Below are 10,936 nucleotides of genomic sequence, written 5' to 3'. Positions count from 1 at the left end.
TAATATAATATAAAATTATTAATATATATTTAAAAAAGGTTATACTTACAACCTATTTTTGTTTATAACCTTTTACAATCATAACCTTAACTGTTGATTTCCGTCAATCAACGGTTATTATTTTCATAAATTAAATTTATTAATTAATTATTAGTTCACAATAAATGATATCCGTTGATTGACGAAAATCAACAGTCAAAATTATGGTTGTGAAAAATTATAAATAAAAATAAATTGTAAGTATAACTATCCTCTATATATTTATTAAAAAAATATAATATAAAATCATTATTATACTCACCTCATGCTTAAAATTAATTTTTTGAATTGATTCTTTAAAATATAACAAGCTTCCGTTATATAGATAAATAAATATTATTTGATGGGAATGAGAAAATTGTAAAAATTTCTTGTAAAAAGAGTATAATCTAAGCACACAGAGATATCAACACATTGCTTTTGGAATGAGACTGCAAATTTTATTTCATTACTTTTCACAATATAACATACAGCACAAAGGGCAGATTTCAACATCATCACACAATATAGAAGTTGCAGTGACAAGTTCATAAAAAATGAAGCCTAAAAAAACTAGGGCTTGGTATAAAAAACAATCCTTCCCAAAGGGAGAAGATTGTCATGACAGACCCGTATAACTTGCTGCCACGGCCAAAGCCCCAGAAAAGACAAGGCATCATAACTCTGAACTGACAACTGCAACCAGCCTAAAAACAGCACATACACTGCAATATAAAACTGCCCCTTGAATAAAAGGGAGACCCAAACATCACGTGAAGAACATGGTTCAAAAACGTGGCATATGTGGTAAACAACTTTAGACAGACTCTGATACAGATAACTGTAAAAAACTTAGATGGGGAACTAAAACGCACATGGTGGCAAAACTGATGCAAAGCGGAGCTAAAAACATCAGGTGCCAACATCAGTAAGAAAGATTCCTAACTCCAGAACCCGGTGGCTATGTTCTCAGAGATATACAGCCATTTAAAAGGTGGCTATCCACAACAGGATGCCAAAAAAACTTCTAACAGATTTCCAATTATAGGAAACTGCAAAAAAAAAAGGTTAAATGACTGCATACTCTGGAAAAAGGGAACCGAGTCACTGGATGATCAAGACCCACAGTTAATGGACCCAAAAACTACTGTGAAATACTAATCATAACAGCTGTCTAACAAGCCTCCTGCTTGTTCTGATCCTGGCTTAAATTGCACAGCGATATTAATTCTTCCAGCTCAAGAAAGGATGTCGCACCTCCAGAGAAGTTCCACAAGCATGTCAACAGTGCTGCTGCTGATTGCATTGCAATGCTTGATATTTAGTCCCAATAGGGTGTGGCCCAATTTTCTCAAAGCCGGCAAGCTCCTGTCTGAAACCGAAGTGCAACCTGACAAAGAAAGAATCTGCAGATTTAATTGTTTCGCCTGTGCCAGGGCTGCTATCCCAGCATCAGTGATTGCACACTTGGAAACATCAAGGTCACAAAGCAATGAGCAATTTTCAGCAATTGCCATCAAGCTTGCATCACCAATATTTTTACAACCATCAAGGTTCAGATTCTCAAGGGTCCAACCATGCAGATTGACCAAGGATGAAACTACTTTATCTGTAAGGTTTATGCAACCACTAAGATTAACTTTAACCAGACCAGCCTCAGAGCTCTCAACCAGTGGAAGAAACCCTGCATCTGTCACTCCGTCGAGTCCACTCAATTCAATGTGCTGAATCTGAGGGCACAGCTTTCCCAGTACAGAAAGGGTACCATTGCCAAATCCAGGGCAGTTCCGGATGGATAATGAACGGAGAGATTCACAAGGAGATACCGGTGACAATACCAAATTCAGATCATTGATTCCATAGCAGCTTACCAGAGAAAGAGCCTTCAATTTAGTGCCACAGTTGAAAAGGACACCAAAAAACCCACATTGGGTAATTCTGTGGCACTCTTCCAATTGCAGGCTCTCAAGTGATGAAGCAGCCTTGGTGAATGATATCAACCCATTGTCTGAAAGAAATGCACACTTATGAAGGTGTACACTTTTCAGATTTGGACATCCCTTTCCTACAGCTTCAAGCCCAATATCTGTTACCCCTCTGCATGATGCAATTGTGAGTGACTTTAGTTTCTGCAATCCATTACTATTACCCATAACCCAGAACCCCCTCTCACTGACATTTGGGAGGAAATTAAGGACAAGATCAGTAACGGTCTTGCCATAATGTCCAATAACAGCAAGAGAGAGATCAGAAACAGTCAGTGCCTGGAGCTTCACCTTTGTCAGAACCAAAGAAGTTGAAGAAAACAGGCCAGCAATTCCCTGATCACCAACACCAGCGCAGTCCTTGATAGATATAGACCTTAGATTGGAGCAGAACTTCCCAATAGCTTGTAGACCTTCATTACCAATGTTAGGACAAGATTCTAATGATAACTCGGTCAGATTCGGGCAGTTCTTTGCAACCGCAACTAAAGCCTTGTCAGAAATTGAGGAGCACTTGCAAAGATCAAGCTTCTCTAGCTTTTGACATCCATTAGCAATCTCAATTAGGCCTTCATCACCAATGGTAGCAACATTCCATAGAGAAAGAGCCTTTAAAGAAGGACATCCATGAGCAACTGCTTTGAGACCTAGAGTAGTCACCCCACGATCCATGTTGCTTCCACGGATTGAAAGCTTCCCCAATCCTCCTCGAGATGCAGTTCCAACAGCAATGGCAGCAAGTCTAACATCCGTTGCCTTCTTTCCTTCCAAGCTTCGAGAGAGGTAACCCTCACCTCCAAATTCTTCATCATCACCCTCCTTTTCACTCTCCTCTAGGAGGGTATTTTTGTTGCTGCAGATTTCATTCTTACAGATATTGCTTAGAAGCATAAGCCAGCGCTTAGACACAGAAGCACATGCACTCCTTTCTTTGCCGACAGGCAACCTTCTAAAGATCTCAAAGAGGCATTCATCTGGCAAAGCTTCAATAGATGTTTTCTGCATCTGCTCAAACCATTCTCCATTGAAAACAATTGGCGCACTGATGCGTGATCTCTTCCGAGGAGGAAAGTAAACATCAACTTCATGGCCAAGAGACAGGAAGAAACTTGCTTCCTTGGGGTTGGAATATATTGACCCCCCAGGGCAAAAATCATCACCTCCTGAGAACCCAAATGCATGCGCAAAGTCAGCAAAGAACAAACTGAGCATTTAAACATAATGAAACATGTAGATATAACCAGCATATGGAACAAAATGAAGTGTCTATTCTATGAAAGAAATAATTGAGCAAACAACAGAACTCCAGGTGTGTCTAATAACTTTGTTGCATCCTCCAAAACCAACACCAAGTTCAGATCAACTTTGAACAAAATTGCTAACATCAGACGTATACAAAATAAATTACTCAAAGTAGAACCATATGCTAGGAGGATCACAAAACAAAATCCAATTCGAAGCAAAGACCAAGAACTAAAAACAAAATTATTCAAACAATCCTATGCTGAAATATCTCACTAACTTGGCAACAAATAGGACTATGAACCTATTTATATCTCTTATCAGATCCGCTAATCAATCAAAAGGATTTGTCATGCAAAACACAAATACTAGTCTTATCAACCCCAACGAGAAAATAAAATATATATAACATTAGATCATCAGCATATGACATACAAAACTTTCATTACACAGTTCAAATTTCACATATTTACTCAACCACATGATAATCCATGACACAGAACAAATTAAGGGCAGCCCAGGAGTTTTTTCTAAAAGAAAAATAATCAAAATTATTATATATATACAAAAAAAAAAAAAAGCTTCTCATGCACCACAAAAGCATCATATACACAACTATATGTCACAATTTTTTGGGGCAAAACCACAAACACAACAGATAAAGCCATGAATCGGATCAAACGCGATAAATCGATGAACTTACCGGAAAAGCCGAAGACTTTAGACATGGGTGCAGCTCAAAATACCCCGGGAGATCAAATCTGCGCTGTTCTCCACGAAAGAACCCTCGAAAGAGAGCAAAAAAGACGGGGAAGAAGAAGAAGACGGTGACTGCGATGGCGATGTATGAGTCTAGAGAGCAAGAATGCATGAGAAAGAGAGAAATTGGAGCTAGAAAAACGGTGAAACCCTAAGAGATAGGGCAAAAAAAGAGAATAGAGAGAAGAGAAAAAGGTTAGATGAAGAAGAAAAATGAAGGGTAGAGGTTCGTGAAAGGAAAGGCTTTTATTGGAAGTGGAAATAGAAATGGATTCCCGTACATTGAACGTTGTTCCCACCACATGCAATGTATCTGCTGTGCATTGAAAATGGAAAGTGGGGTTTCTTTGTCATATTCTTCCCCCCACCAATGAACTCTATAAATTAGAAACCACTTGTGTTTTTTTTTATCTTTTTTTTATGAGAAATAATGATTTTCTTAAATTTTAAGTTGAGACCTCTGAGAGAGACTAGTTGACAAAGTCGTAGAAAAAGGGATCGGCTATTTTTGGATACGAAGCATAATTTGGTAAGAATTTTTCGAAAATTATACATATTTTTCAAAAATTATACATATTTCAAAAAAAAAAAAAAAAACCCTAAATTTAATTTAGATAAAAAGAGATGGATCCACTAGTTCTTGAGATTATAAAAATTTTATATTAGTTCCTAAAAAGTTATAAATGTTGATTATGTTTTATGGGTAGAGTATTTCAGAGATAAATTATCTCCGGTTACTTCAAAAATTACTTCATTTTGAATTAATAAAAAGTGTTTTAGTAAGTTAGGAAAATTAATGAAGGGTGTTTCGATAAAATTCATATGATAAAAATAAATAAAATTACAAAAATATCTTTCATTAATTCAAAATGACGTAATTTTGAGATCATTAGAGATAAGTTATCTCCTGGAAAAATACTTTACCCATATTTTATTTTATTTTATATTTGGAGAGATAAATTTTATTTTATATTTGGTACATTTAAAAAAAAAAAAATAAAAGGGGGCATGTTGTTAAAGAAAAAAAATTTGAAATATTTTGATTTCACTATAAGAATCAAACAGTGAAAACATTATGGAATAATGTTCTTGCTTGGATAATATGAGTCTCCGAGGCTATGCAATAATAATATACACATTTTTTCTATTTGAATCTATTATTCATTCACTCTAGCATATGTGTTTACAAACTTTAGTCTCTTTTTTTTTTTATAGATAACCTAGAGGTATTCTCATATAACTTCCTTCAGCCATCTTATCCTTAAAGTACTGTCCTAAGACTAGCTCCTTATTAGAATAGATGGTGCATTGTACCATTGTCACCGAAGGACTGGTGAGATCATTTCCCTTTCAAGGAGGAGGCGATTTCCATCTAGCCTGTTGGAAATCGACAATTTACACAGCAAACAAATCGCAAAAGAAAAGAGAAAGAGAGAAAGAATTTTGATATGGTGATTTACCTTGGTTCACCCAATGCAAGCTACGTCCAGCTTGTCTGTACTATATTCATCTCACCGCCACTCATTATAAGTCACTCGGTTTACAAGAAGAACACATAAATAGGATTAGAAAACTCTAACAGCAACTATTCGTAAGCCCAAAACAAAACTACTAAGAAAAAGAAAAAGAAATTACAACAAATCAGAGGCTCACAACAGTACCTGGCCTCTACGAGACTTCAGTTGCCTATTTGCTGACCTCGACAACAAGGGCCCTCCTCAGCATGCGAACTATGAGCCATACCCAACATTCTCACACTTGGTGAATGCTTCACATGTTTCTTGAATCTCAATACAGCTATACACCATTCAAACTTCTCTGAAGTCACTGCCATTGTCAGAAAATCAGCATTGTTGACTTTTGTGTCAACCTTCTCCAGCAACACAACCTTGTCTTCAATATTCTCTCTGATGAAATGGTACTATATGCCGATATACTTGGTACTTGCATGGGAACCTAGGTTCTTAGCCAAGAAAATGACGCTCTAATTGCCACACCCAACTATCATCTCTCCTTGTGCAAAGCCAAGCTCTTTGCACAACCTTCGCAACTAAATAGCTTCCTTGACAGCATATGACAAGGTCATGTACTCAGCTTTTGTAGTAGATAAAGCAACAGTGTTTTGCCTCTTACTTATCCAACTGATAGTTCCGTTGAATGAGGAAACAACATATCCACTTGTAGACCTTATAATATCAATGTCATATCCCCAATCAGTATCCACAAAGTATCTCAGCTCTAATAATGTTTGTCTCCTTGAGCCTTTTACGCCTTCGTAGCATAACCCAATGTTAGATGTACCACGAAGATAGTGGAACACACGATTCACCGTCATCAAATGCTCATTTCCTCGCTTAGACATATACCTGCTCAATCCTCTCACTGCTTGGGCAATATCAAGACGAGTATAGATTGTTGCATACATCAGACTCCCAACTGCACTAGCATAAGGAACTGATGCCATTTCTTCTTCTTCTTCTTCTTCAGTCTTGGGACACTGGTCAGCCTATAACTTAGAATCAATAGACATGGGAGTCAACACAAGTTTGCAATCAGTCATCTTGAATTTCTTCAAAACATCCTCTATGTACTTCCGCTGACTCAACCATAATCTTCCTTTGTCACGCTCCCTCTTAATCTGCATACCCAAGATCACATTTGCAGCGTTTAGATCTTTCATTTCAAACTTCTTTGTCAGTAGTCCTTTCACAATGCTGATCATCTTCAAATTGTTTCCAACGAGTAACATATCATTAACATACAAAGTTAGAATAATAATGTTGCCTTCTAACCTTTTCACATAAACACAATGATCAACATCACAATAGTCAAAGCCAAGCTTCATCACATAAGTGTCAAACTTCATGTACCACGTCCTGGGGAACTGCTTCAGGCCATATAGAGATTTATTTAACTTGCAGACTAGCTCATCTTTTCCTTTTACTATGAACCCCTCTGGTTGCTTGTTGTGCAATTGTGTACCCCTTTTATCAATCACACATTACGCTAGTGCACGTGTCAACAAGTAATAAAGTGGATGTGTTAGTCCAGATATCGTTCCCACGAAGAAAACTATAAAGTTGGGATCAATGTGAAGCAATAAAGGTAACAATGTTTATGAAAGTTTTGTGAATTAAGAATTAAAGAGTAAAATAATACTAACTACTGACTAATAACTAAAAGCAAAGTAAAAATAAACTAAGAGTGCACTCAAGAACAAAGACGTCAAGTAACAAAGTAGATTGGGATCAATTTCCCCAATAATGCAGTTTCACCAGAATGCAGTCACAATGCAACAACAATCATCCAACCAGTAATCAGAACACTAATGCATGCAAGGGCTCTAACCAACAATACATGTATACTAAGTTCCACATCTCTATGGCCAACATAGTTATAAATCATTAAGTTCAAGTTCCATATGATTTTATGGTGTGAATGATCTCTCTACCCATAATTAACCAATTTTACTTAGTTAAACCACAATGTTTAATAACTTTCAGGATTCACCTATATCTCTATAGCCTAAATCCTAAGTATCTTGCAACTCTCTCTCAATGAATCAACAAGATTAAAGACAATGTAAACACTTTATTAAACAACCAAAAGAATAATCATGTAACAAAGTTTAGGCAAACTGATTACATCACAATAAGGGTACTCTATCACTCAATTCTAACAATTTAGGCCATACTTGAATAGAAAGAAACAACAAAGAGGGATAAAGATTCCATAAAGCTAAAATAAAACAAACAGGGGCGTTGCTGTAGCACTGCTCTCGCAGCAACCATGGGCTCAGCCACCATCCACCGTATCTCAGCCGCCGAAACAGTGCAGGGATCCACCGGATTCAATGATCTCTCTATTAAACTCTAGCCTCACCCTTTGATCTGTTGGATCTCTCTCAACAAACCTCAAAATCTCTCTAAGTGTTTCACACTTGGATCTCTCCAAAAGCCCATCTTCTCTCTAAAAGAGAGGCTGACCAGCCTCAAAGAGAGACTCTTCAACCTGTTTGATGTGTGTAGACTTCCTCTTTTTATAGACTTTGATGAATTGGGCTCCAATTAGCTCTTCAAATCCATTACAAATCATGTTCAAATCTGCTCTATTTTGCTGCAGCAATGATTGAAGACACAACTCTGTTTTGCTGCAACATTGAAGATTCTTTCCTTATATGCTGCAGATATGATTGAAAATACAACTCTGTTTCGCTGCAGTACTGATTGAAGATTCTTTCCTTATTTGCTGCAACTATGATTGAAGATACAGCTCTGTTTTGTTGCAGCACTGATTGGAGATTCTTTCCTTATTTGCTGCAGCGCTGATCAGGGACAACACATAATGCTGCTGCATATCTTCTCCAAATCTTTCCAAATATACTTCAGATTTGCTTTGGATTTGTGCGCGCTGATTTGTGGGATATTTGATTAGGATTCTTGAAGATCCTTGAGTGATTATTCAGATCAGAATATCTATTTTCGTGCTCAAAAGCTTCTCTCTATTAATTTGGGCTTGGGTCCATAGCTTGCTGGTGATGATGTCAACTAGACATGCTGCTGAACTCATCTTCGATGCTACATCACTGTTTTCCAATGCTACAGCACGGACCTGCAATAAAATAGAAAATGAAATAAATGGTTTTTACACTCAAATTATCTTCAAATATCAACACTTAGCATTTTTCTCATTCAAATCATGAAAATATAAAATTCATGCAATAATCATGTAAAATCAAGAGAATTATGCACAAGTGTGGCACCAAATCATCACATATAAGCCTAAAAATAACTCTATTTTAGAGAGTTATCATTGCTTCATGTAAATAACATCCTCCAAATCATCATGAAGGAAAATCGTCTTCATATCCAGCTGTTCCACCTCTAGGTCATATACAACTACTACAGATAAAATCAACCTTATGGAATTTAACTTTGCAACAAGTGAAAACACCTCACCATAATCAACCCCTTCTTTATGTGAATATCCCTTTGCAACCAACCAAGCCTTATAACGCTCAATTTCTCCATTAGCACCGACCTTTTTCTTGAACACCCACTTGTAACCAACCGTCTTTTGGTCTGCAGGTAGTTTCTCCAAACTCTAAGTTTAATTTTTCATCACTGACTTTATCTTATATTTCATTGCTTCCTCCTACTGTTTGACATCCTCCGAGTTTCTAGCTTGTCTCACAGTGATTAGATCATCACCTGTAATATTCAGGGTATAACTATTATCACTAGCACAGAGAATATAGTTTTCAGGTGTATACCTCTCAGATGGTCTTGTTTCCTTGTGGACCTTCTTAGCATTGGTGCTTCGACTTCAGCCTCAGTTTCAGAATCTTCATCTTCAACCTCATTATGTTCAGCAACTTTTGAATTTGAACTTTCCACTCCAACCTGTGAGTTTATTGCATCTTTTTTCAAACCACATCTAACTCCACAGTTTGTGGCTCTTCAGGATCTTTCAAAAAAATCTCATTCGACTTAGATTCCCTAAACACAACGTCTCTGCTGTAAGTTACACTTCAAGTATTAGGATTCCACAACTTTACCCTTTGACACCATCCTTGTACCCAATAAAGATACACTTCTCATATTTACTGTCAAACTTGCTTCTTCTCTCTTTGGGTACATGCACATATGCTTCACTGCCAAACACTCTGATATGAGATACGTCTGTCCTTTTTCCAAACAGTGCTTCATACAGAATCTTCTCCTTCAAGGCTGATGTAGGAGACCTGTTCTTCAGATAACAAGCAGTAGCCACTGCTTCCGCCCAAAACTCAGCTACCAAGCCTGCACCGCTCAGCATACTCTGTCCTTTCTCTACGAGAGACCGATTCAATCTCTCTGCCACCCCATTCTATTGAGGTGAGTAAGGCGTAGTTTTCTTCCTTGCAATCCCATTGCTCGTATAAAATTGATCAAATTTTGTTAAATATAACTCCCTTTCATTGTCAGTTTCAACACCTTGATTCTTTGGTCAAACTGATTTTCCACCAAAGCGTTGAACTCACAAAATTTATCGAACACTTCATCCTTGTTGAGTAAGAAATATAACCACATATATCTTGAAAAATTATCAGTAAAAGAAACATAATACCTTGATTTTTCAAGTGATGTTATAGGCGTGGGGCCAAATATATCGATGTGTATCAGGTCCATAATTCCCTCAGTTCTTCCTCCTATGGAATCAAAAGATACTCGATTTTGCTTCCCTTGCAGGCAATGCTCGCAAAATCCAAATCCCATAAAGCAGCTCGGAATTCCATCCACCAACTTCTTTGATGTTAGAGTCTCCAGACCTTTTCCTCCAATATGCCATAGCCTCCTATGCCATAACATAATAGTGCCCTTCTTCGCCTATTCAGCTATGTAGCTTTCACCACTGAACATTGTGCTGCCCAGCAGCTTCTATAGTTTACCATGGTGTTCTCCTCTTGCAATCACCAAAGCTCTTCGAGTTAGCTTGCAAGAATACTTGTCACTGCTGAAATTAATACATGCATATGCCATCCTACCAACGGAGATCAGATTTCTAGTAAGCCCTGAAATATACATCACGCATGGCAGATTCTTAACTGTTCTGTCATTCATCTTCAGCTTTACCTTCCCACGTCCCATAATAGCATGAGTCATGTCATATCTCATTCTGACTGTACTACCAGAATATGATTTATAGGTGCAGAACCACTCCCTATGAGGTGTCATATGAAACGATGCTCAAGCATAATGATCCAGTCTTTGCAGTCGCTATGACTGTCGAACGCCATGTATAGGTCCCCTGCACTATCTCCATCATCCTTCTTTATACCAGAACCATAAGGTGGTGTATTATCCCGCTTCTCAAAAGGACCTATGCTTTTATTTCTGCAATTCCTCCTTAAGCGTCCAACCTGTTTGCACATCTAGCACCTTATTTCAAAT

General features: G+C 37.5%; 3 protein-coding genes across 4 annotated transcripts; all 3 read right to left on the bottom strand.

Annotated features, from left to right (window-relative positions):
* Positions 1-461: 461 nt before the first annotated feature.
* Positions 462-4,108, bottom strand: LOC133318423 (EIN3-binding F-box protein 1). 2 transcript variants are annotated; one of them, XM_061520414.1, is made up of 2 exons: positions 3,949-4,108; positions 462-3,166 (listed from the first exon to the last, which is right to left on the bottom strand). In XM_061520414.1, exons 1-2 carry the CDS (start codon positions 3,971-3,973, stop codon positions 1,257-1,259), a joined length of 1,935 nt encoding a protein of 644 aa, XP_061376398.1. In that variant the 5' UTR covers positions 3,974-4,108; the 3' UTR covers positions 462-1,256. The 2 variants fall into 2 exon arrangements, with proteins under 2 accessions (XP_061376398.1, XP_061376399.1); XM_061520415.1 differs by having other exon boundaries at positions 462-3,163.
* A 1,946-nt stretch (positions 4,109-6,054) lies between these two features.
* LOC133318435 (secreted RxLR effector protein 161-like) lies at positions 6,055-6,429 on the bottom strand. Its single transcript, XM_061520433.1, has one exon. The coding sequence runs from the start codon at positions 6,427-6,429 to the stop codon at positions 6,055-6,057; it is 375 nt and encodes a 124-aa protein (XP_061376417.1).
* Positions 6,430-6,510: 81 nt separating this feature from the next.
* LOC133318434 (uncharacterized) lies at positions 6,511-9,821 on the bottom strand. The gene is made up of 5 exons (XM_061520432.1): positions 9,562-9,821; positions 9,277-9,461; positions 9,198-9,214; positions 8,553-8,615; positions 6,511-6,642 (listed from the first exon to the last, which is right to left on the bottom strand). Exons 1-5 carry the CDS (start codon positions 9,819-9,821, stop codon positions 6,511-6,513), a joined length of 657 nt encoding a protein of 218 aa, XP_061376416.1.
* Positions 9,822-10,936: the final 1,115 nt, after the last annotated feature.

This window comes from Gastrolobium bilobum, unplaced genomic scaffold (assembly GCF_033153095.1).
Source record: "Gastrolobium bilobum isolate Gb01-03AN ecotype WA unplaced genomic scaffold, APGP_CSIRO_Gbil_v1 utg14936, whole genome shotgun sequence".
Classification (NCBI taxonomy): Eukaryota; Viridiplantae; Streptophyta; class Magnoliopsida; order Fabales; family Fabaceae; genus Gastrolobium; species Gastrolobium bilobum.
This window is presented reverse-complemented; position numbering and strand designations above follow the sequence as displayed.

Coding starts and splice junctions, on each gene's coding strand:
- LOC133318423 (XM_061520414.1), bottom strand. CDS start 3,973: ATGTCTAAAGTCTTCGGCTTTTCCG. Junction 3,167..3,948: donor TAAAGTCTTCGGCTTTTCCG/GTAAGTTCATCG, acceptor TTGGGTTCTCAG/GAGGTGATGATTTTTGCCCT.
- LOC133318435 (XM_061520433.1), bottom strand. CDS start 6,429: ATGTATGCAACAATCTATACTCGTCTTGATATTGCCCAAGCAGTGAGA.
- LOC133318434 (XM_061520432.1), bottom strand. CDS start 9,821: ATGCTGAGCGGTGCAGGCTTGGTAGCTGAGTTTTGGGCGGAAGCAGTG. Junction 9,462..9,561: donor TACAAGGATGGTGTCAAAGG/GTAAAGTTGTGG, acceptor AAGATCCTGAAG/AGCCACAAACTGTGGAGTTA. Junction 6,643..8,552: donor TGAGTTCAGCAGCATGTCTA/GTTGACATCATC, acceptor TTGGGTATGCAG/ATTAAGAGGGAGCGTGACAA.